At 49.9% G+C, this 25,529-nt stretch overlaps 1 protein-coding gene across 5 annotated transcripts in view; it reads left to right on the top strand.

Annotated features, from left to right (window-relative positions):
* Positions 1–25,529, top strand: part of NTRK3 (neurotrophic receptor tyrosine kinase 3) — a 192,419-nt gene that overhangs the window by 32,086 nt on the left and 134,804 nt on the right. For all 5 annotated transcript variants that reach the window (XM_035554697.1, XM_035554694.1, XM_035554695.1 and 2 more), the window contains exons 4-8: positions 12,677–12,745; positions 19,103–19,260; positions 21,086–21,228; positions 21,827–21,968; positions 24,126–24,422. In XM_035554697.1, the coding sequence (XP_035410590.1) occupies positions 12,677–12,745; positions 19,103–19,260; positions 21,086–21,228; positions 21,827–21,968; positions 24,126–24,422 (809 nt within the window). The remainder of the gene's footprint in view (positions 1–12,676; positions 12,746–19,102; positions 19,261–21,085; positions 21,229–21,826; positions 21,969–24,125; positions 24,423–25,529) is intronic.

The raw sequence follows: 25,529 nt of genomic DNA on the forward strand, positions 1-25,529 counted from the left end.
TTAGTAGGCTGTGCAGAAGAGCGTAGGAAGTATTTAGTGATGACAGAAAACCTCAGTCTTTGGCTTGAGATGTACAGGGAGGCTTTAGGATGATATAGTTCCTAAATTTGAGACATAAACAATCTAAATGCATACTTACTATGTCACTGTATGCAGCACAGCTCATTAAGGAAAAAGTCCTACATAGTCTTACTCTGCCCGTCCTCCTAGTAAGTAACATTGGAACAGTTTGGCCAATTTAATTCGACTTGTTTGCAGTGTCTGAGTGTCCCTGTGGTGGGAAACAGGTTCTTAAGAGGCTCATCCCCTCTGAATGCTTTCCTGGGCAGCTGCATGCGGGGCCAGCCAGCCAGGAGGCACGGGCTTGTGTTTGCAGAGGGTAATTGCGTGCACCTTATTTATTTATTGTGGAGTAAAGAAAACAAATTAAGGCTGTGTAATTATAGAGACAGGCACACTTTTAAATAAAGCTTAAGTAGTCAGATTTCTATTTAGGAAATTAATAATTGCCATTTCTGCTTGCATTTAGAAGCCCTTCTTAAGCTATCTTTGGAGGTTTATACATGCTCGAAATTGTTTTGTGGGCTGGCTGAGGCACAGCTCCTGTCAAAGAGCTCTCGGTGCTGCCTTCCAGAGCATGATGGCACTGAGGACAGAGCTTTCTCCTTTGGTCTTCACCAAAGCATCTTAAAGATGGAGTCCTCGAGTACAGCCAGAGTGGGCTTCGGGAGTATTTTGTGCAGGCTGCACTTGTTTTGGAGTATCATGTGATTAGATGGTCCTCTGTTCTCCAGAAGTTTTCATCTGTGTCATCCTGTTAGTGGTGTGTGTGTACATATATTTTTTTTTCCCCCTTGACAGCCCTCTGGTTGTGTTGCTTTGAGGGTGGAGTTGACCTTGGTGTCGTGGCTGGGCTCCTGCAGCTGTGCAGCGTCACACGAACTGGTGCCCTGCTAGTGGAAGTAGTCTGGGGCTTTGACACAAGACTTCCCAGAGGCGTTTATGGTTCTAGGCTTCGATGGGAAAGAAACTGGGCCGTGTCCCCTGAAAACTGAGGTGGCCGAGGCAGCTCAGGGTTGGCAGGTTTCTCTGTATGTTCTTCAGTGCTGTTTTGGGACAGCACGTGAAGCCTTCCAGCAGCTGAGGCCCGCATGCTGCAGGCAACAGATTTGCAAGGCTGGCAAGGTTCACCTTCCTTGCTCTGTGCGTCTGGGAGCTCGATCGAGATCTTACACTAAATAAAGAAATAAACAAAATATCAGACTTTGAATCATTGCAAGTATAGCACCGTTCCCTCTCAGTCATGGCTTGAGGGTCGTTTTCCTGTGCTTTGTGTTTAATGATCTATTGCCTGGCTCTAAAAGAGCCACTCGTGGATAGGAGGCAGAGTTAAATTCTCTCCTTTTACTCTCTTCCTGTAAACAACTCCACACCCTTGACTGCTTGCAATCCATCGCTTGGTTCTGGATGTACGATTACCCTTTCTCTGTCTTCCTGATGACTTCTCCATGTTCTGTCCTTTCATCACTACGCTGCGCTCGTATTCATCTTGGCAGTCTCCTCCTAATCCAAACTGTCATGTGTTAATTGTTTATGATTTCCTTTCTGTACTCTCAAGCTACTGCAGTCTAACAAGGCCTGTGTATCAGCTGGGGCACAGTAAATGACTATATGTGAGCTCTTAGCTCGCTGGGAGTATGAAGTAAAATGTGTTTAACTAAACCAGCTCCTTGATAATTTATTGTGTTTTATTTTGCGTTTGCAGAGGACTGAATAGGAACTTTTTTTTTTCCCATGACTCTAGGCAAAAAAAAAGTAATATGAGAAAAAATTAAATGGCCTTTCATTTCTGTTAGCTGAATGTTCCTTCCTTACTCCAAGCAGACAGTCTGGTTACCATTTGATTCCAGCTTGCACTCTAAAGATGTTACTGCCCGAATGCCTTCCTGGAGCAAGCCTCCGTGCTGTGATTTACTTGGAGGCGTTTTCCCTCATGTCTCTCTAGTTCTTCTATAAAGTGATGGGCTCACTTATAGTGCAGTCACTAAAATAAACAGCAGCGTCTCCTCTGCTTCCATAAACTTTCCTGTCTGAATCCCCGCCTGCTCTGTACCCTGGATGAGCGCAGTGCTATGCTAATCACCAGCGGTGGGTTTGATGGCGTGTTTATTCCCAGCTGTTACCGCAGGTGACTGATAGGCAGTTAACAGCAGCTACTCATTTTCCTGCAGCAGCAGAGGCAGGTTCTGGGTTATATCAGTCATTCTGTGCAAGGCCAGAGGAGAGCCCAGGTCCCTGCAGGACTGTGGCTTTCCTTCAGGCTGGGTTGAAATCATTTGACCTGCGTTCGGAGGGCTGGGTATAGGATTTCTGACTGCAGGCTGCTTCAATGAGCTGTGGACAAGGTTTATTGCATTAAAATAGGAGGTGGAACAGTGAGTTTGTGTATTATACACTAATGGGACCTGAGAAAGAAACTTTCTAACTCAAGTACTGCGCATCCTTGGGTAGGATTTATCCTGCCTTAATTCTCCACCTGGAATAACAACATTTGCTTTCTCTACTTTTATTTGATCTGTTTGCAGCATAACACCTGGTATGCTTTCTAGTGATATCCAGCCTTGAATTGTGGGATGTGGTTGCAATGTAAGATGAGTTATAGTAACGCTATCACAAATATTTGTTGCTTACTCAGGTTCTTATGTTGTGCCTATCACTCTAGTACCTGGACTCTCAGGATTTTGCTCTGGCTTTGGCCCTTCTTCCTTCCTTTGAGATATTGAAATGTTGTTTCTAGCTGTGTTGTGTGGCTGTGGGATTTATTTCCCTTTCTGAAGATTGACCAGTTGTCTTCTGGCAGATGTGTGAAAGGGGAGACTGCAGTTCTGGAATGTGTCTGTTTTACCTTTCTTTCCTTTAAAAAGGCTGCAGATGATGTTGGGGATGTTTTGAAAGATGTTGCCCAGCTGTTTCTTGTTATGGGGGATTTCTCTGGTCTCTTTACAAGCCTTATTTCAGGTTTGGGGCAAAGTATTTCAGGATGGGGTAAGAAGTGAACTCTAAATGTACAGTTTTTTTTGGGGAGGTGCTCATTCTCTGTGACATAGTCCTCGTTGTGCAACAACAGCCTGACACGTCTTGTTGTGAGCTTCCCTTCAAAGAGACGCCAAAAATTCCTCTTGGATGCAGTCCTGAGGCAGAGGTGTAGTTGTTTCGTAGTTAAGCCTCACCCCATCTCTTTTGATCTTTCAGAAGAGAAAACCAGCCGCACACAATGAGCTGATTCCAGGTAACTTGGGGGTGACAATGACCAGGTTTTGTTCCTAGGCTCCTGGGGTCACTGGAGAATGAAGGCACTCCAGAAACCTCCTCTGGCTGTTCCTTTTGCTTTCTCCCCAAATGCTGGGGCTCAGCTGATTAGATGTGGTATAAGATATATCTTATTTTCCTGGGCCAATGTAAGAGTTACTACGCAGGGAGGAGGAACTTCTCCAGAAAGGACCCGAGGGCATGGAAAGCTGCTGGGAGGAGGAGAGAACAGTCATGGCAGGATGAGTGAAAGCTGTGTGACCATACAAATGATCTCACCTGGGATTTCTCTTTCCATGACACTGGTTTTCTAACAGGCTGATTGCAGGGATGACTTTCCGTTTTTGATGTACAGGCAATAAGCACCAGGGCAGAAAAATAGAAACATTCAAATCATATGTTATTTGAGCAATAAGACACGACAGGGCATGAATGATGGGACATTAATTCATGATGGTGTGTGACTAGGCAAGAATTCAAATGTCATAAGTTAGGCAGTCGTGTGTTTTATTGGAATTATAAAACTTTATTAGAAAAACGTAGGGAGGGGGGAAGTTTCCCACCAGCCCCAACTCTCCTTGTATTGGTGAAGGGACGAGCTGTGAATTACTGGGTGCGAGGGGCTGGGATGTTGATGAGGCTGGGATGTTGACGTAGGAGCGTGAAGTCTGTCTTTGCCAGGAGCTGGGGGTGACCAGAGGATGGAAGCTGAGGGGCAGATCTGACCCTCGGGTTGAACAGGGAGTGTGTTGGATGTCCTCTGTTGTGCGGGGAGCCACGAGGCCATGTGTCTGCACGGCCTCCCCGGGCGGCGTGTTCTGTGCGGCCGTGCTTCAGCACCACGGACAGGGCCGACCTCACCGCCCTCCGCTCCTCCGGCCTCCATCCCTGGCCTCCTGCCTTCCTACCCAGATCCTCCTGCCTGTGGCCAAGCCTTGCTGCTTCAAGCCTCCAGCCCATGTCTGGCCTTTCTGCCTCTAACCGGGCCTTTCAGCCTCCAGGTTTTCAGGCCTCCCTGCCTCCAACCCTGTCTTCTGCCTCCAACCAGCCCCAGGCGCACTGAGTGCAGCCTCCTGGCCCTCCCTGCTTCTCTGCTTGCACCCAGGCCTCTCTGCCTCTCACCCGGCCTCCCTGCCTGCCCTGAAGCCTCCTGGCTTCCCTGCCGCTCTCTCAGCTCCAACCTGGAGCATGGCCTCCCTGCCTCCTCTTCCTTTCTCTTGCATCCCCTCCCTCCTTTTCCAGCCCCAGGGCAGCGAGGGGAGCAGTGGCAGTGCACGCCTGGCTGTGTGCAAGCTGTGCAAAACAATCCAGTGTGAGTCCACCGAGGAGAGCCCAGCCTGGTTCCTTCGCCAGCGACACCTTTATCCTTCTGTCCCTCCCTCCGTACGAAGCGAGGCTGCCGAGATGTCTGTTTGACAGATGCAATATAAACTTTCTGAACTGCAGTGGCTCCTGGCACCGGCTTTGTTCTGCAGCAGGAGTGGAATCATCCTGCAGCACTGCTACCCGGCAGCTGGCTGGGGCTGAGTTTACTAGAGAGCTGCCATCCAGCCTCGCTGCAACCGCAGCTCGTGGGGCTTGGTTAAATGTTTGTTTTATCCAGTTGTGCCTGTTGATAATTGTGGGCAATTTGCTGTCTCAGAATAATGAAGGAATGCCTGCTGCAGTCTGAAGCACTCTGTGCTTCGTGGTGATTATGTTTTTCATTTAAAAATACTCCTCACGGTGACCAATATTTGTAGATAAAGGGTGGAGGAAAGATACTTCTCCTCTTTAAGTACGAGATGTATTGAGAACATGAAAAATATTCTTGTGAGTTTTTTTTTTTTTTTTTTTGACAGAGTTAATTGCCAAGGACAAAACATGTTCCTGCTTTTGGCATGGCTATAACTGAGCGCTGTAATAAGCAGGATCTGGCTGCCTTTAGCCACCAACAGCCCCCTGCTGCCCTGAGCCAGGTGTGCCTAGAGCCACGACGAGGTGCATCACGCCAAGGCTCGGGTGTAGGTGTAGGCAAGTCTCCGCTCAGCCCATTTCTCCCCTGTGTGTGTGCGCTCAGCAGCTGCAAAAAAGAGCATTTCCACTCCAAAAGGCTACGCCCGCGCTCAGGTGTGCTCTCAGGCACCTGCTGCCTCCCTGCTCCCCACGGATCCCCGGGGGGAAGCAGCAGCCTGGCGCGAGGCAGCTCCCTGCTCGGCGCTGTCTGTCTGCTAGGCTGAGGGTTTGGCTGACGGGGCGCAGCGAGAGCGTGTCGGCCTCGCCTCCCGCTGCGGCCAGGAGCCTCCACACGGCACAGGGGAGGCAGCTGCCGGCTCTGCTGGCAGACAGCGTGGTCCCTGTGGAGAAGCGCGGTCCCCAGCCCTGCAGCCTGTCCTCCCCCCATGAGCGCAGCCCCGTGCCCCCAGCTCTGCGCCCTCGCAGAGTCCAGCCTCTGCTCCCCGCAGACAGGAGGACGCGGGCACCTCGCCGCCCCCAGCAGGGAGGTGGGTGAGTGCTGGGGGCTAATGGCAGCTCTCTTTTCATTAGCTGCTGTAAACATGGCTCTTTGGCAGCCGCCGCCTTTCCTGAGCCCAGGAAGACCATTTTTCCTTTTATCTATAATTTAGTGAAGTGTCAAGCCGCAGAAGTTGGAACGGTAATAAGCAGCAAAGGAAACTTATTTATTTGCTACAAAGGTGGGTTTCGTTCCAAGGCTGTGGCTTTTTTTTGATGCTTCCCTCACAAGAAACGTTGGCTGCTCCTGCAAAATCCTTGCAGGGTGTTTGTGAGGCCTTCCCCAGGCAGCTCACTGCTGTGGCTCCCGCTTGGCTTTGGGCCTCTCCAGCCCTTTTCCCATGCTGGATCCATGTGGCCAAGGGGTGAGGTATGGAAAAATGATGGAAAAAGGGGTCTGGAGAGAAGGGCGGGGTTTAATGGGGTAGGGAAATATGCCTGCATTGGTTCTACAGGAAGTAAATATAAAGAAGAAATGGGTTTGCTAGGAAATACTTGAGAAATGTGCTTGCAAATTAACCAGAACCTTCCTCTCCCCCTTCAGCCTGGCTTTGGAGGCAATATTAGAATCTTCCTAATTATTTTTCTTGGACAAGTTTTGCGATCCTGATGATATTAATTATTCTTAAAGGTCAACAGCTCTCACTTGAATCCCCTTCTGTTCTATCATGTAATCAGTTAATTAATTGGAAACCATTTAGCAGTGTCTGCCGAGAGCTTAGCCCGCCTTATGCCCTGTTGTTTTGCTGTTGCTGGGAGATATAGGTGTGTGTATGTGTGTATATTCATTTTTGTACCCCTTGCTTTCTTCAGAGGACCTGAAGGGCCCTCGTTGCTGTCCCAGCCCCTCTCTGGGAAATGCCCGTTAAGGGTTCTCAGTCCCGTGCTGTCTCCTTGTGCCGTGTCTCCGCGCAGCGGGGTGGTTTTTCTCTCCTGCAGCCGTCTGGTTTCCTCTGGGCCTGCTGGAAACCTGTGAGTAGGAGGCATTCCCCCGTCGCTTGCTGTTTCTGTCTTGAAGAAACACGCAACGTGAAGCAAGCAGGCAGGATAAACCCAGCCCCTTGCTGGAGCTGTCGGCTGGCAACCCTTTTTTTTCTCAATCAGTACAAATCTCCAATATCGTTTCTGTGTGTCAAAGCAGGAGAAAAACCCATTGTAGAGTTATATTCCAGGCCTAGGAGGACTACAGGTTGGGAGAAAAGAAGCAGGGTGGGGTCAAAACATCCCTGAGGATACCTCGGTGGCAGGAGGACAGCCAGGGGGAAGGGTTGTTGCCTGTTGCATGTTAATTTTCTTTTCCTTGAGCGGGAGCCTCGCATGTTTTGTGGATTTTGTGGATGCTGCTGGACTCTGCCCTGCGGGGAAGCTGGCAGGCAGAGGGAAAGCGACTGCAGGGCTGACCTAGCTTTTAACCTTTCCTCGAGTCCTGGGAGAGCCCAGATGTCTGCAGAGAAGAGCAAGTGTAAACAGCACACAACAAATGTAGTCGGGAGGGCCGGATCCCTGCATCTGATCCGCCTCGGAGCACGGGGGATGTTATTACCCACATCTGGTGGCTGCTCCCATCTGCACCGTGTGCTGAACCAAAACCGTGCACAACAACGAGCTCTGAGGGACGGTGCCTCCAAACAAAGCCTAGTGCAGCTGGGACATGCCTCTGACGAGATGACTTGGAGGGTGTGGAGATATCACAGGGTCGGGGATGGCCTTGAAAGTGCTTGGGCCGGGCTGGAGGCAGCAGCAGGAGAGGGCTGGCCGCGCTGGCAGGGGCGGTGGGAGGCGAGGCAGATGTGCCGCGGAGCTGGGGCAGAGGCGTGGTGCCGCACGCCCTCGCCCTGCTCTGCTACTTCTGCTTTTTAATGCTATTGTTTAAAGAACAATGTGGAGGAGCGGCCTCTCTCCACCTCCTTCGATCCTGTTTCAGTGATGTTCGGGATTTGCAAATCATGATCTTGTAAGCAGGAGGTGGGGAGGGACGCGCGCTCGGGGTGGCAGGGTTTCTCCTTGCCTCCCCGATGAGGGTCTTCTGCTCTCCTCTGATGGAGGAGGCTTTGAGTTTGGGAGACTGTTGCAAATTCTGTCTCTAGCCTTAGAACAAGAAGTAATTTGGGGTGAATGAGATAATGTGATGGGATGCACCGTGCGAGGTCAGGTGCCTCACGGAGCGTGGCACAGTGCCGTGGACGTGAGCAAGGAGGGAGTTGCGGTGTCTGAGCTCCCAAGGGAAGATTGAAGCTTGGAAGCTTTTTTACTCTGTCTGGAGCCTGGGCAGCTCCTGCCCTGCCTAACCCTGCTTTCTGGGTGTGCTTGGCATTGCCTGGTACTTTTGTGGGCTCTGCCTCAGGTGTGTCCTGCTGGGGCTTGGTGCTGAGCCGTCAGAGATCTCAGTTGAGCCCAATGTCTGCAGAGCCTGGCTTGTGGTGAGGCCCCTACTTCCACAGCTTCTGGGACTTGCTGGGGTAATTTTAGCACATTCATTAAAAAAAAGACAGTTTGTTTTTTCCCTTAACGAATAAAGCTGCTTACTACACAGGGAAGGGAGGGAGGGTGACAGGGAAGGCAGGAGCTGGGGCATGTGGTGCTGCTTTTAGAGGTCACTGGAGTCATCTGCCAGAGACGGGTAAGCCCCAGAGTGACTCTCCAGCATTTTGCTGTTTCAAACCCAAAATTTCAGTGCCTTGCTTGCTGCAGAGATGAAGCCTGGATGTAGCTACCCCTATACCTCCAGCTGCCATCCTTGTCCTCTCCTGCAACCACCTGTACTGAGCCAAATCCCCAGCGAGCTGTGAGATGATGGGAAGCCCCCCCTGTGTCGGACGGGGTGCCCAGGGCACTGGAGGGACCAAAGGAGTCGGCGTGGTGCCACTGGCATGTCCCGTGCTGGGGAGGGCAGCTGAGGGGGGTACTTTTCACCTCAAATTTGTGCCAGGCTGTTGCTTGAGTTCCTCCAACCCCAGCTGCTCCGCACAGTGAATCCCACAATCAGGACTTCCAGAGCAGCACCGTGTTATTAAAATACGTGGAAGACTTGTCCCATGCAGGAGAAAATGTGTCAGGTTGGAAATAAGGGCGAGTGGAGGAGGGACAGGCGAGGAGAGTCCCTCCCCAGCAGCGTTTCTGCCACCGTGTCGGGCTGAACCATATAATATAGCTTACAGTTTAATTACAGGGGCTCTTGCTTGTTGGTGTCATTAATGAGGCATCCGGCTTAATTTAGCTGAATAAAAATGGCTTTAATAGTGGGAACTCTTTTGGCAGCTGGGTAATTGAGGGAAAAGAAGAACACGCTGCTTCCTCATTCAGGCGAGTCCCCTTGCTCCAGGGCTACATGGGTCTAGGTCCCTCTTTCGTGTCCCTCCCTGCAGCTTCGAGACCTCCTCGGGAGGCAAAAAGCCCCCTGGCAGCTCTTTCTACAGGCTGCCCTGGGGGAAATGGTGTCTTGTGAGTGATGGAGAACACGTCCCATGGCAAAGCAGCAGCTTGACAGCGTTATGGGAGTGCTGATGGCAGCTCCGTCCCGAGGCACGCTCGTGCTTGCCGCCGTGAAATACGCGGGGAAGGCGTTTTGCTCCTCTCCCCCTGTGTCTCCTCGGCTCGTGACGTGCCAGATTTTATTACAGGTGGAGCTGATGCACAGCCTGTTAGAAAGGTTGTCTGGCACTCTCTGCTCCACGACTGCTTCCACTTCCCTGCAACTGCCAAATTTTAATTGCTCAGGCTGAAGTTTTCTGTGTTGGGTGTCTGCTCCTGGCTGAAGGCTTTTTTTTTTTTTTAATGGTTTCTTTCTAGTTTCAAATAAAAGCTGTTCAGGTGGTAAATGGGGGAAATGGGCTGTTTGGCTCAAGCCAGAAAACACTGGTGATGCTTCTGTCCCAGCACCTGCACCCTCCTGTGGAGGGGGGAATACTGCTCGTTAAGGAGCAGGCTTTGCAGGAAAGACTTAATTTTGCTCTCCCCATATGTGTGTGCCAAAATTCAATCGAATTAAAAAGCGAGAAAAAAAAATCCCTCTGGTATTGCTTGGAGACTCCTGTAGTGTTCCCAGGTAAGTTGCCTGAGTTTCGTGTGACACCCACACTTCCCAGCCTTGTGGCACCCAGCTTTATTTCTCCAGGGTCTCACATAGGCAGAACAGATTTTGATCCACTTGGAGGGAGAAGTTTGGCAAAGGATTTTTGGGAGCAGCTGGGGGAGATATGGGCATCAGCTCTTATTGGGACACTGGGATGGGAGGATGCAGAGGCTGGGAAGACTGTAAGAAATTTGGGCATGGGTGAGGAGTTTGGGGCTGAGGAGTGTTTGGGGGTGGCTGGAGAGTGATGAGTGGAAGGCGGTCTCAGGTCACTGGAAATGTTGGGGACATGAAAGCGATAATGGACTTTTGGCCTTCCAAGCAGAGTGAGCAACTGGAGGTGGGAGAGGGCTAGTCCCAGCTGGGGAAGGTCTTGCTCTTCCCCTAATCCTCCTCTCCTACGTCCTACAAATGTTGGGAAGCTCGGTGCGCACGGCTGAGGTTAGAGCGCGGTGGGAACCTTGCGAGCGCCGAAGAGGAGTTACAAAATGCCAGAGCTTCGTTCACCCGTGGAGCCGTAATTTAATCTCCTCGTCTGCATGTACTGTGATACCGTCTCTAATTACATAATCACACGCTATTTTCCCCAGGAAACCTGCCCCATCCGGCACAGGGGATGGATCTATTCTGGGGAGAGATCGGGGCTGGGCGGGGAGGTTTTTCTGCAGCAGCTCCATGTCCGTGCAGCCAGTGGACGGACCCTTTGCACACCCGGTCCTGGCATTCCTGACCTTTCCAGTGTTTGCCTTTGCAACCTAAACGATGTGTTTCTCTCTCCACGCTAATACCAGGGGCCGTTTTACGAGGGCCTTGTTGACATTTTAAGGTGTCTGGCGTGTCTGGGTGACAAACGCGCTCCTCCCTGCCCGTGTCCTGCCTGCCCTGACACAGAGCTGCTGGTGCATCGTTCCTGACCTGTCCCATGGTCAGATCAAGCTGTGCCAACCCTGCTAGGGCAGGGGCAGACGTCTGCATGAAGATGCTCCTCCGCTGCCCCTAACCCTCGCTGCGGGTCGTGGCTTTTTGGGGCAGGTGGGTGCTAGGAACGGGTTTGCAGAGAGCGGAGGAGAAAAGCGGAGCGCATCTGCCTGGCAAAGCTGCCTGCATTAGTGAGGGCGCTTCCTTTCTCCATCTCTCTGTGCCCTAAATTGTAATAACATGATCATGCTATTTTTGATTCCCTTATTTGCGTGGAAAGCCTGTTGTTTTTTCTCTTCTCTTTCAGAATCCAATTTTCTCTTGACATTTCTGCCTAATGTAGCAAAACATGACCTTTGAGAAAGGACATTCTAGCAAGACTCACTCCCTCCTCTGCATCTCTGCCTCTCTCCCACATCTTGCTGTCTCTCCTGCATCCCCTTTACGCTTCTTTCTTCTCCCTGTGTAGGGGGAGGGAGTTTACTGTCTCACTTTTCTCTAGAAGCGAGCTGCTCCTTCCCCTCCTACTTTTCATCTGTCTTTGCAAACTTCCCAGGTGCCGAGTGCTCCGGGGTGGATAAAGGAAGGAGTTCTGTGATTTTTTTTTTTTTTTAATTTTTCTTCTGCTTAACATCACTTGCTATTTTTTGCTGCCTTCCTAAACTTTGTTGGTGGCTGGAAGCAATTTGTCTAAAGCCTTAGGAATGGTGGGATCTCGGTCGTGTGAAGTAAGGAACCTGTGGTTTGCGGGGCTTTACACAGCAGGGTAGTCTGATGCGAGGCAGAGCCAGGATTTAATGATGCAGCACCGTGCCATCGGGGTGCTTGGGCTGGTGTCTGCCAGGCTCAGGAAGAGCCTTTGGTGTGAGAGCTGCAGCAGTTCCTAAATTCAGAATTTGGGAGCTGGGTTTTGCAGGGGCACGTGGTGGTGGATGGGGCGTGATGGGAAGGGAGCTGATGGGGATGGGATTGCGATTGGTGAAGGAGGATGCAAGGTGCCCCCTCCTGTGTTTCCTGGAGCTCTGGATGCTCACACAGACATGGGAGGATTTGGGTTTTTGCCAGCACATGTGGCCACCCTCCCCCCTGCTCCCCCAAAGGCTGCCTGATTTCATTACTCCTTCTCACCCTGCTGGCAACCTGAGGCTTCTCTCTTCATGTGGCTGCCTCCTCCCTGCTTAGCCTGCCCCAAAAAACACCTCTTCTCTTTTGCTTTTAGTACTTCTCAGGTTCCTTTTGCACTCTTTTATCCTCTCTGGCTTCCAGCCGAAGAGGCGATATCCACCAGGTCACGAAGCTCTCCCGGGTAGATGAGGTTTATGTTTTTAAGATTTTGATGAGATTTATGTTTTGGCAAGTTTGGGCAGATGGAGGAAGGGACAGGGAGCTGTCAGCTGCTGTGGCGGTGACGCCCCTGGGTGCAAACAGCCAGAACGGGATGCTTCTAATGCACAGCCACTAAGTATTGTGTGATGATGCCTTGGGTAATCGTAGTTCTGTCACTTCAACCCGGTCGTTAATATTTTTAACACGGTGTTTGTACTTAACTTTTTGTTCGACTTACAAAATTAGGCTTGTTCTTTCCGCATACGGTTGGTTGAGCTTCAGATTTGTGGGCAAGAATCAGACAAATCTTTTTGTTTTCATTATTATTTTAACACTCCAGCAGGATACAAACCATTTTTCCCTTTGGGTGTAAAAAAAATAATAAAAAGAGAACTTCCATTCAGGTTCATCCTCATTAAAATCTCTCATTAGGAAACCTAGAGTTAGGTCCTAAACTGTTTGACAGCCCTGCAGAGGATGACAGGCTCTGTAGTGGCAGTAGGGTTATGTGCAGGGGGAATTATTTACGGTGACTTCTTTTTTCCCGTTAATTTTCAGAGACCTCTCTGGTAACCGGCTCACCACCCTGTCATGGCAACTCTTCCAGACGCTGCGGCTCTTCGAACTGTAAGTCCCATCCCAGAGGTACCCCCTGGGAGAAGAGGGAGGCTGAGAGGAGAAAGGATCTTTATATAGAGCTGTTTTGAAGCCCGTGAATAATTACCTAAAAGTCCAGTGGGCAGCACCTTCCCTGGGAGGATTCCCTGGCTACGCGAGCACCGGAGCAGAACTGCTTCTCTTTTAACTTCGTAGGGGCTGGCTAATTAACGTCAGGATGATGAACAAGTCATTCCGGGGGTAGTAAATGGCTGGCTGACCCTGGGAAAAGGTTAGAAATACTCTAGAAATACTCACTGGGCCAGATTTTGAGTGGATCTTCCCAAAGACTTGGTCCTTGTCTATTGGAGGGTAACAGCAGCTGTATTTCTTTAGCTGCCGGCCGTTCTTTAGAAGACAACCCTGCTTTTTAGGTGGATGACTCCCTCGGTCTCTAGCAGTCGAGGTGCCTCCCCGCTCCCGTGTGGGTGATGAGATGGGGTCTCCCCTGGGGCAGCAGAGCCCTTCAGCCTGCTGAATTATTGATGGAGCGTTCAGTGCTGTGCTCGAGGAAAAAGTGGACGTGAAATCAATGGAGCGTTGCCCTGATGACCTGTTTTGTTGAATTTTAGAAATAGTTGTTTGGTGGGACTAAATATATATATATATATATATATATATATGTAGGATTTCTCCCAGAGGATCCTGGGAAGCTCCATTCATCCTCGCTGATGATCAATAGAGCTGTAAGCCAGAAGTGACTTATGAAGGAATAAAGACAGTCTTTCAAGTGGGAGTAAGTGTGTTATCACCGGTGTTACTGCAGTGTATTTTATTTCTGTCAAATTGTTAAATGAAAAATACTAATAGTGATATTAGAAATAGAGAAACGCCCTTCTATTGGGGAGTCTGGCTTGCAAACTTAAAATGCTGAATCTGGGATTTGTCCTCTCGCTGATTACAACCCCAAATATTTCTTTAAAGCCTGGCTCGGGTTTCAAGTGTAATAGCATGAGTCATTTGTATGCTTAGACCTTTACTTCTTGTCATTGCTCTGTCTGGCAAAACTCAGATTGATGGTTCCTACCCAGGAACTGTGGAGGAGCAAATGGGGCTGTGGTCCTGGGCGAGAGGCACCGGCAGGGCTTGGGGTAGCGGTGATCCTGCAAATTGATGGGGATGCTTCCAACATAGCTTGTTTTTGTGGTTTTGTTTCACTTGGATCGATCTTGTTTCTTTGGGCACGCCCCAGGTCTTCCAAGTCAGGCTCAAAAGACCAATACCAGCCCAAGGGGAATTGAGATGGTGCTGTTTGGGCAGCAAAGTGTACTTGTCCCCACCAGATGAAGGATGCCTCCACGTTGAGCCACGCCATTGATGCTGGCAAGGAATTTGGTGGCTTCACTGTGTGTCAGCAGAGTCACTTGGGGCCAGGAATCTGCAGCCTGGCAAACGGAAACGAAGCGAACGATTTGGCTCCCATCGGAGCTGTGCTCGGAGCAGTTTTCTCAGCGATAACGAGCCCTGATTAATGAAAGGAGTAACGTGGGTAGGAACCTGGGAGGTCATGGGACCGGCTGATAGGAAGAGGAGAGGAGTGGGACAGCAGCTCTGTCACGAAGCGTGGTGTCAGCATTTCCTTTGAAGAGGCTTGGCAGCGCCCAACTCGTCTGGACGTCTCCTGCCATCGTGCTCTGACAGGCTTCTTGGCACGCCACCCCCTGGCACGGGCTCAAGTGATCAGCTTAGAGGTACAGGCTTAGAGCCTGCCGCTGCTGAGCGGGAGCCACAGCCTGGTCGGGTCGGTGGTGTTCTGAAGAAATGCTTTGTCACTGCTAGTTCCCGTCACGTCTTCCTTCTGGGCTCCGTGTCGCCAGGGGCCCTTCTTCCACATGAGCACAGGTGGTGTGGGCACAACCAGGATAACGAGGTGATGCTGGTTCCTAGAGCAGGAAAGAAGAGGAAGGTTTCAGCTGGTGTTAATGTGGCATGGAGATGTGCTTGCAGCATCCTTCCCAGGGCCAGGAAACTGCTGAGCTTTGCAGAGAAGACCTCATGGAGGTGTAGCTTGAGCTATGTGCTCTGAATAATCATTCACGTAAAGATGCTGGGAATTAAGGTAAAGAATTGTTTTCTCTCATTGATTGGACGTGGTCCTGAGCGCTACAGCTGCTAATGAGGATAAATGGATCCCCAAGCTGGAGAGAAATTGGTAAAGGATGTGCAAAAGTAGAAATATCATATTTTATTGTATTCTAGTTTTTTAGAAGTGCAGAGGATGGATGAGTAGAAGACAGCTTTTTGGCATGCTGAGCTCCAAGGAGGCTTCCAGAATTTGGGAGGGAGGTGGAACATGTGGCCCAGGACTTCAGCAGAGGCCAAACCTCAATGTGCAGCTCGGAGCGGGTGGGAAGGGAAGTGATGGGAGGATTGTCTCCAGCAGGGTGCTGGGAGAAGAGCCTCAGCAGTATGACATGGAGTGTGCCAGGGAACGTGCAGCTGGACAAAGCCCCTCATGGAGGCGAGAGTAGAAGGCTAACATGAAGTTCATGCCATGTGAAGATTGTGCCACGCCATGAGAGGGGCAGGTGGCTGTGAATCTGGGGCTCAAAACAGCCTCCAGGCTGCCTTCGAGGCATCTCGAGCTAGGAAAAATAACACTTTAAAGCAGAGTTTTTCTTGTTGAACAGAGCTGAGCTTGTCCCCTGCTGACTCACTGAAGAAGGGATGGCAAAAATGAGGCACACTTCCAAAGGATATTATCTCTTCCTCCTCCTGGCCAGAAGCGGGGCTTGGAATGGTTTCCAGCCCCAATTCCCACGGCACGGGCTGACCTTGACCGGCAGGGCTGAAGCCAGTGTGTACACAGCTCTGCAAAGCCTGAAGCTCTGTGTGCGCAGGGAAGCATCTGACACTTGCAACAGCTCATAAACATTGGGCTTAGAGCCTTTCTTATCCACAAGTCACAGCTGGCTTCCTCTGTCATGTCCTTGGCTTCCTTTGTCATCTCCTCTGAGAGCTTAAGGCTGATATTTCAAGAAATTCCTTCCCGGAAAGACCTAAGACTCTGGATCCAATTACCTCCTTGGTTGTCTAAAACCCCGTAGTCCTGAACACCTCGCTGCTCTGCCCGGACCATTTCTATCACGAGCAGTCCCCGCCGGCAAGCCCTGCAGAAGGTTTTTGCAACACTACAGCAAGAGGCTTTGGTAGGGATGGGGTACAGCAGCATCTCTGTTACGAGCCTGACTTAACATTTAATGTGCCTCTAGCTTAAAAACTTATTGCCACCAACAGTCACACTAATAGAGCTGGAGCTGGTCGGTTAGTACTCACACGCTATGAGCCTTAGCTAATTCAGCTGTCGGACACCGCGCATCATTCCCTATCTAAGCCCTTCCCTTTCTGGAAGAGCTTTGGAAACAACAAGTCTGGCTGCACCCCCACGAGAAGCACTGGCTCTGGGAAATAAATAGAAATGGAAAATGAAAATAGATTTTGCTTTCTCCCCGCTGGGCGCTCTTTGGTTCTCCAGCTCGGGGAAGCAGGCTGAGTCCCGAGGTAGGAGAGCGTTTTAATTGCGAGCGTGCGAAACCTCGGCAGCAGCTTTATGTGAATCAAAACAGACAGCACAAGTGTGGCAGCGATCTCAGCTGCCCTCCGAGAGGCTCTAGCTGCAGACAGCTTTGTTTTAGCTGATGAGACAGGGGACAGGGCGTGTGTCTTTGTTAGCTGCCGAGCTAAAAAAAACCTGCTTCATGTGCGAAGTCCCTCAGCTTTGGGTGGTGGTGGTGCCTTACAGCACGTGGTGGAAGCTCCTTGAGGTGCTTCTCCTCTTTGCAGGGAAGGGGAGGTGTGCTTATCTCTGCAAGCAGAGGGTCACAGGCAGTGGGGAGGCTTTTACTCATTTCTGTCGTATGCTGGAACGGAGGTGACCAAGCTGGCTGGGGGTGACTGAATGGTTCAAGGCCTGCCAACGTGGTCTTTGAGGAGAGCTATATCCTCATTCGCTTCTGTCGTGTGCTCATTAGCCCAGCCTCTGACCAGCCTTTGCTTTTAGCTTTCGTTAAATCTGCAGCAGGAAAGAGCAAATATGTTACAGCAATTGCAGGAGAAAGGGTTGGAAGGGGCTGCAGCTCCTAATGAGCCATGCATGCCACAAGGCTGGGACACTGATGAGGTCCAAGAAGAAAGGTGGGGGTTCATTTCTGGGGGCAGGTCCAGGGCAGACTGAGCACTGAAATCCCTGTAGACCTCTCTAGAGAGCCAGCCATCATGGTAGGGAAGGCTCCAAGCAAGGAGGAAAGGCATCTTCCATGTGTCAAGTGTGCTTTTGCAAGCATGTGAGAGAAAATTGGTGCACGCATCTGTATGCACATCTAGACACCCACAGTGCACTCACACCGAGGTGCCATGCCAGCAGCCGGTGGCACTTGGCATGTCCAGCCAGTGATGGGAGTTAATTTGTGCAAAAGCCCCTGTGGGGGCCTCGATTAGAGTGAGTTACATCACTGGTGCTGGGGCAGGTTGTGGGTAAATTCTGCCCTGAAGCACGCTCCTCCTGTATTATTCATGGCCCTTCATGAATTAGCAATGGGCTGGGAAGGCTGCCTCCTCTTACTTACAGTGCTGTGACAGCGGCTCTCCCGGCAGCCTCGTTTTGTGAGGATATTTGTAGCAGAGCAGAATCTCTCCCCCAGTGCCTTTAAGCTCCCACTGTTCCCTGCCTGGTCCTGGGTAGGTCTCCAGCCACCTGATCTAACATCAGCTGAGCTCCTGCTTGTTTATGTGCTGTCCTGTAATGTTGACCACGTCCCCTGCTCCTGCCCTGCTGGCAGTGCTGACATCGGGTCTGTGGGCTCTGGATTTGGGGCTGTAATGAAGCTTTGAAGCCTGTGCAAGGCACTGACTGTACCTATGGTAGTGTGGAGAGAGTGCCTCGTCATCTGGATCCCACCAAATTGCTGTGCCAGTCTGCTCTGGCCCGTTAAACGTAGTGCTTTGGCCTTCAAGTCTCTTGTCTAGGCCTTGTACCTGTATTGTGAAGGCTTAGGTGCTTGTTTTTGGGAAGGAATGCAAAAATAAAAAGGCATGAAGTGAAGTTTGACTCTGTTTGTTCTAAAAAATAAAAATAAAAACCAGATGACATCTTGTTTTATGAGGAGGATCAACCTGACACCATTAGGCCTCAAGTTCAACAGCCCTGGGTGCTGACAGGAGCTCCCTTCTCCTCCTGCTTTTGCAGTACCGTTACAGACCAGACAGCAGCTGCACGTGTTTGGAAGGCTGTTTACAAATCCTGTTAGTCAGTGGAATTAATTTTGTAAAAGGAAGCATGAATTTTGCAGTAACATGTGGAACAGACCACAAAAGCAGCTTCCCCTCGTCTGATGGGGGGATCCAAATGCTACGTGGAGCAACGGATTGACCCTTGGAGGAGCCCTTCTTTTCTGGGGTGACCGAGCTTACCTTTTCAGTGCTGAATTCTCTGCTCCCTGCTTTCTTCTGCTTCACAGTTATGTGAGGGGCAGTTCTGTTTGTCCAGGTTTTCTCCTGAGACAGCCCCCTGGGTTGGCAGCTCTGTCCTGGCTGAGCACTAGGCTCTCCCCCATATTGGGACCCATCCTTCTTGCATCTACACAAGGAGCTGTAGGGCTTTAAAATGTAAATGAAATGGTTAATAGGTTGGAAAATCGATAATAATAAACATTCATTGTATATAAAACGTATAAGTGTGTTTTAAATGAAGTACATTAAAGGCAGTGCTTTTTTCCTTTTCTCCCGGCCGGGTCAGCAGGGTCTCAGCGCAGTGCTGTTTGATTTGATTAAAATGCATGATATCCTGCACATTAGCTCATGTCTTGGAGCCCTGGGAGGCTCTGTTTGTACACAGTACTCAGGAGAAGAACTGCCAGCTTTGCTGAGTGCTGGTGGAGCCGGAGGTGTGCTTTCTCCAGCAGGGTCTTGGACCCCCACCAATTTAGGATTTTAGGATGTGAATCAGTATTTTAGGGCAGTGTGAAGCTGCTTCTTCGCTGAGAGATGAATGCCTGGGGTGTCGGGGTGGCGTTACTGTGGGACTGAGCCGTGGCTGTGCAGTCCTTGCAGTGAAATATGTTGAGTGCATGTGTGTTGACCTGGAAGATGTAAAACCTTGTTCAGGGAGGAGTGTGTGTGAGCACATGGATGCACAACCTCCATCCTCTCCGGAACAGGAGGAGATGGGAACCATGTGCTCCAGAATACCCCATGGAGGAGTTTCTCCATCAGCTCAAAAGAGCCCTTTGCATCTCCCTGGTGCCCTTTGTCCCCGGGGAGCACAGAGCCAGGAGATCTCCCTGGTCCTCCTTCCCCACCCCACTGTCGTTTCTCTCTCTCTGCCTGTAGGAGACTAGAGAGGAACCTCTTTAACTGCAGCTGCGACATCCGCTGGATCCAGCTCTGGCAGGAGAAGGGCGAGGCCAACCTGCAGTCCCAGGAGCTCTACTGCATGAACATGGACACAGCCGTCATCCCTTTGCAGGAGATGAACATCACCCAGTGCGGTAAGGGGCAGCCCGTGCCGGGAGGGAGCCCTGTCCTGTTCTGTCCTGTCCAGTTGACCCCTTTACTTAGGGAAGCTGATGCCATAATATCTTGCCACGTGGTCAAGAACAAGATGATTGAAGCTGATCACTGTGGTTTGTGGATTAAAAATAGAGTATCAGGGTAAACGCGGGGCTGCTGTTTGAATGCCTGAAGGTATCAGGGGATTTGGGGGATTTCCTTCACTATAATGCTATTGCTTGACAATGTGCGATGCTGTGGTTGTGAGAAGTTATATGTTTCTTGTTGCTCTTCCTCTGTCTAACAAATCCTAGAAATGGCATATTGATAAGTGAAAATTCTCCTAGGAAATACATGTCTTTATCCATTTTCCTTGCTTTTTCAATTGCAAGCCTGTGTCTGTAGGGATGAGGCAGGAGTGACCATGTGTCTCTTTCTGCTTCTTGCTGATTAACAGAGTCCAGTGGCCCCAGGAGCAACATGAGGTGTGTTCGATAGTTATCCCTCACCTTGTTCATGCGTCAGCTGCCTGTCTGGTATCAGTTTTTGCTCTGCTGTTGCTATTACTGGAAAGCATTCCTTGTAGTGTAAGGGGAAGGATGTGTACCTTCAACAGAACAATTAAACTGTCTATACACTAGCAGCTGTCAAACTCAGAGGATTAAAAAAAGGAGGACAACCAGAGGTTTTCTTTCTTCGATTATCGATCTCTGTTCTAGGAATTTGGGTTGGTTTCTTGCAGCAGTAGTAGGCAAACAGCATGTGTTTGGATTTGCGTGACTTTTTATTTTTGATTTTTTCCCCAAGTTCACGATGTCCCTTTACTAAGCTCTGGAAACTGGCCAAAGTGTGCCTGCATGGGGATGAACTAAAAAGATTTGAGAAAGCACTGTAATTTCCTCCACAAATGGGAAGAATAATCTGTAAGGATTAGAGAGGAGGGGAAAAAACAACGTAGGGATCAGGGATGGGAGGAGAGGTGATTCCAGCAGTAGTGGTATTAGACTTGAGGGGACACAGAGGAACACAGAGGGTCCTGTCTTTGGGTCAGCATGTTGGATGTTGCCGTCCTACAATGGAAGGGGACCACTGTTCTCCCACACTCTCTGACTTGCTTGGCTTTTCAGTGAAGCCAGAAAGACTGATCCCCGCAAGAAGGCTGTTTGCCCTTCTTGCAGCCAGCTCTGTCTTATTTCATGTTGCAGGGATATTTGGTTGTTGGGGCAGCAAGTAAAGAAAGTGTGTAAATCAGAACCCCCATAGATCAGTGAATCTCTCTGACACCACCAAGGAAGAACAAGGGCACCTTTTATTAGGAGAGCTGTGGTTTTTATGAAGATGCATCCTTGGTCGTCATCTCTTGATTATTACAAATCAGAGGAACACTGTCCTTGCCTGAAGTGTTAGGTGCTCTGTGCTATGTCCCTAGAGGTGGGGACACTTTGGATCCTCTCCCAGTGTGTGCAGCTTTGCCATCACAGGTGATTGCCCTTGAAATCAGCTTTGGTGGAGCTAAAAGAGGTAGGGAGCGTGGTTGTGTGAGGGGAAGGGCAATGAGAACTGGGCACAACATTTGGATTAGTGTCTGATGGGAGGGTCTGCTCAGCTGGCATTTCTCCAGAGTCCCCACTATTTCCTGTCTCCATGCTCCCTCCTTCCCTTGGTAGGAGAATGCTGTGCTATTGCCTCTTGCTGCTTATTGCAAGGTGATGGGGCTGATTTGGCAAACAGCCTGGCAGGATTTGGGTCCATGTGTACACATCCTGCGGCTGGCTGCAGCAAATGCTGCTCTGCACCTAAGCACCTCGGTGTCTGCCCTCCTAGACCTCCCGGAGATCAGCGTGAGCCACGTGAACCTGACGGTGCGGGAAGGGGAGAACGCTGTCATAACCTGCAACGGCTCGGGCTCGCCGCTGCCCGACGTCGACTGGACGGTGGCGGATCTGCACTCCATAAACACGCACCAGGTAGGGGCCCTGCTGCTGGGCAGAGGCACGGCTGCAGGTGTGGGATCCCCACGTCCATGCGTGCAGGGCAGGGCTCAGGTAGATGTCGGAGAGTGCAATGGGAAATGTGGAATGGCCCCATCCAAAGGAAAATGGGGCTGTACCTTATCCAGATGAGAACCTAGGAAGCATCTGAAGGGCATTGCAAAACCTTCCCTCCATGTGACAGGAAAGTGAAGATGAGATAGCTTCATATCTCAGTGCTCCCTAATTGAATCTTTACTCATGTCTCCTCTAATGAAACTACCTGTTTACAGAGGTGTCTGCAATAGCTGTAGCTGAAGCAGGCAGCTAAGCAAGCTGTTCTAGAGACAAGCTGTGTTTATCAATGCTACAGCACTGTGGCTCTCCACCTCCCAGTAGTTCTTCTCATACGTAACGGTGAACTTAATTGGGTGAGGAAATGCCTCACCTCCCCCAGGTCCTACTTGTCCTTGAATTTTCAAGCCCTTCTTGCATTTTATGTGGAGACTGGAACCCTCACCTCCTGGGAGCAGGAGCAGGGAGGAGGGAAGCCACCAGATGCTGATTTCTGCCTATGATTCTCTGTGATGCATAGACCAACCTCAACTGGACCAACGTTCACGCCATCAATCTGACCTTGGTGAATGTCACCAGTGAGGACAACGGATTCCTGCTTACCTGCATTGCTGAGAACGTGGTGGGGATGAGCAATGCCAGCGTGCTACTCACCGTCTACTGTAAGTAGCTGTGGCGAGGCTTTGATGACACAGAGGCCAGAGTGAGGGCTGCCCGGGGAACTATGTGAATGCATGGCCAATTTTTACTTGTGATACACTTTTTTTGGATGGGAACTAGGAGCAGAGCACAGAGATGGGTCCTTGTACATTTCTTTTAAGGTCAGTACTCTGCAAAATTTCTTGCAGAAATGGGCACTATGCAGGCAGGATCCACAGGGCCATGCTGGTGGTGGTTGTCTCACCATTCGTCTCTTGGCAGATCTAGCAGATTGAGGAAAAGATATAGAGGGGCTAAAACTCTCTTTACAAACACGGGATTGCTCACCCTGATGCTATGTGAGAGGTTAAATGTCACCCTTGCTAGAGCCAGTGTAAATTTTGCCTCTAATTTCAGGGATGCTATTGCTTCTTTCTAGATCTGCTCCTACAAAGTTAAACAGCACGCGCCGTGTAAACACACACGTGTCAGATTTCCACCGTTCACTCTCAGCTGCAAGTAGCGAAACTTCTGTGTGCTTTCTAATATAACTTAACACAAACCTGACCTTAAGAGGAAGTTTACACAGCTTTGCGCTCTCGAGCAGCTGAGATTTACTATACGTTGCTGTGTCTGTAACATTTGCCCTTAATCTGTAGTTTGGAAATCTGCCCCAACAATCCCCCAACCCTGCTAGGCAGTGGAGACCATGTGTGCTTCTGGCAGGTCTCGGTGAACCCATGTGGTCCATGTTCAGTGCAGCAGCCACGGGGTCCTGGAAAGACAGGGCAGTCAGAGGGGATTGGAAAGAGGAGAGCAGATGCTTTTCTTCTTTCATCTTCCTCCCAGTAAGTATTGATGGACTGAAGAATGGAGGTATTTAAAGTTGACATCAGCTCAGAGGTCAGCAGGCGGGTGTTTTTTGCAGTGCGTTTTAGCTGCTTTTCCTCCCCATCTTAAACAGCATGATGCCAGTGCCTATTTTCACCCGTGTAATCCTCTAAGCTGCTGACAGTTTCTGCTACCCCTGCTCTCGTTGCCCAGACCCATCACTCAGGCTGCAATTTCACGCCAAAAAAGATCTGGGTTTCTGTGTGTAGGTGGATGCCTGTTTTGAATCATCCTTGCCAGGAAGATGTGAATAAGCCACATGCAGATCTAGGCTTGCAAATGGAATGAGGTGGCTGGGACATGGCTATGTGGTTCAGGGTGGCTGGGGGCAGAATTTTGCTGTGCTCCCACCAGGTCTGCACCTTGTTCTCTTCTACCACCTTCAGTGTTTGAAAAATGCATGGCCTTTTTCCAAAAAATGGGGTCAAAGTTGGTGGATTTCTGCTTTTCCTTATGGGTTGTCTTTGCAGCTGGATGCTCTCAGGAAAATGAGAGTTTTAGGGAAGACCTACATCTCTGTGTCCTTTTTCTTTGCACTAAACTCTGTTCTTCTGGTCCATACCTTGCTGGTCTTGGGGTTTGGGACCTAGTTTTTAGATGTCATAACTGGGGTTTCAGAAGCAGTGGCAGAGCAGCAGTTGAACTGTTGGGGTGCCCGGTGTGGGGGGAGACGATGCATATGCAATAAATTGCAAGTGGTGTCTCTACTTTTCTCTCTCTCTCCTACTCTCCTCGCTTTCATTAAAACACCCCTGGAGGGTGCTCGACGGGTGGGAACTCCTTTGGGATATTCAGGCAGTTGAAACCCTCAAGGGCCGGCAGCCACTGGGGGATACTTGCTTCTACAGCTTATGAAATCCAAAAGTGCTCATTGCGACCGAAGATCCCCCATTGGCACCTCACACACATGTACCATGATGGCACTATGTGGTGGTGTCCTCCATGGGAACAGGCTGCCTCCCTGTGATCCCCAGGGGGAAGGAGTGCAGCCATAAGCGTGTGGACCAGGCAGCTCCAAGCTTCATTATTTCTTGGCTGGTGAAGGGACCAGCCCTGTGTTTAATTTGTAACCCCGTTTGCAAGCCCAAGGTTATGGTTCAGATCCTCCTGCTGAGGAGCGTTGAGTGGTTCTCATGACTTAGTCTTCCTTCTTTGCAGACATCCATGGGAGCAATAAAAGGAACAAGGGATTTTGGAGGCTTCACATTCAATAATCTTAATTTCCCCAGTGCACGAGGCTTGACGTGGGTATTGGGTTGCTGTGAGCCTGCCATGTTTCTCTCTGCTAGATCCCCCTCGCATCCTAACCCTGGAGGAGCCGGTGCTGCACCTGGAGCACTGCATTGCGTTCGCAGTGCATGGGAATCCAGCTCCCACCCTCCACTGGCTGCACAACGGCCAGGTCCTCCGGGAGACGGAGATCATCCACATGGAGTTCTACCAGCAAGGGGAAGTCTCTGAGGGTTGCCTGCTCTTCAACAAGCCCACTCACTACAACAATGGCAACTACACCATAGTGGCCACCAACCAGCTGGGTTCAGCCAACCAAACCATCAAGGGACATTTCCTTGAAAAGCCTTTTCCAGGTAGGATATTCAGTTTTTCTCTTTACATTTTTTTTTTCAATCTGAATAGTAATCCTGGCACCTAGAGAAGGCCTAGGCAATCCAACCCAAGGAGGCCTTTCTCTGGAAGAGGTCACCTGTGGAGAGCTCTTCTGACCAGTACTGTTTTCTTACTCAAGTGTGCTTTGGTGTCGTGACTCTTTTTAATGTAGCGATCAATACAAAAATTAAGAGAGTTGGCGAAGAATCAGGCTCCATTGAAAGCTCAGAGGTGCAGGTATCTAATCCGGTATATGGCTGGGAGTATGAGAACTGACATGTATAACAGGAGAAGCACCGGGTAAATTTACCTTTGTCAAGTTTTCAGCAGCTCTGCAAGATTTTGACCCTGAGTACGTGGTTCACCTGAAACCTGCCAGCTGGTGTTATGTTGGGAGTCCTGGTTCTCATCAGCCACGTGTCAATGAGGCCTGATGTGGATCAGTGTAGGAATTGAGTTCGCAATGCAGTTTAATAGCAGGAAATCCCACTTTTTTTTTTTTCTTGTATCAAGAAGAAGAATTTGATCTGGAGCTTTGGTGGAAGTCAGTCCAAATTGCACTGAGAGGGGAGAGATTAACTTGTTTAGATGCTTGTGTTTTGTAACATATTCTGCAATATATATATTTAAGATCTTTAGGGATTTCAGTGGGAGAAGGGTGTAGGATTGGTTAATTATTTTGGATTTTGGATCAGCTCTGGGGACCCCTAAGAAGATAATGTTTGGAGAGAGAGTATTCTTCTATGTGGTTGTTGTTATAAGCTAAAGAAAGGAAACCCCTCTAAAGTGATGCAGATCTTTTTTTTTTTTTCTTCTAGCTTGCATTTGAGAAATGATTGTAGCTGGATGCAGCAGTGTCGGGATTGTTTTCTTTCTAAATGTGACATGAGCAATTCTAGGCTGACAGGCCTACAAAAAAGGCGACAGCTCAATTAGTTGCTTTGCATCAGTTTGCTAGGATTTCTCAACCAGTTGTTCGGAATGCCCCAGCGCGCTCCCGAGTGACTTACAGTTTAACGGCAAAAAAGCATTTGAGGACATGAAGATCCAGCTCTGGGGGTGCAGCAGAGACCTTGTGGTGACTTGTC

Source organism: Cygnus atratus, chromosome 11 (genome assembly GCF_013377495.2).
Source record: "Cygnus atratus isolate AKBS03 ecotype Queensland, Australia chromosome 11, CAtr_DNAZoo_HiC_assembly, whole genome shotgun sequence".
NCBI classification, from domain to species: Eukaryota; Metazoa; Chordata; class Aves; order Anseriformes; family Anatidae; genus Cygnus; species Cygnus atratus.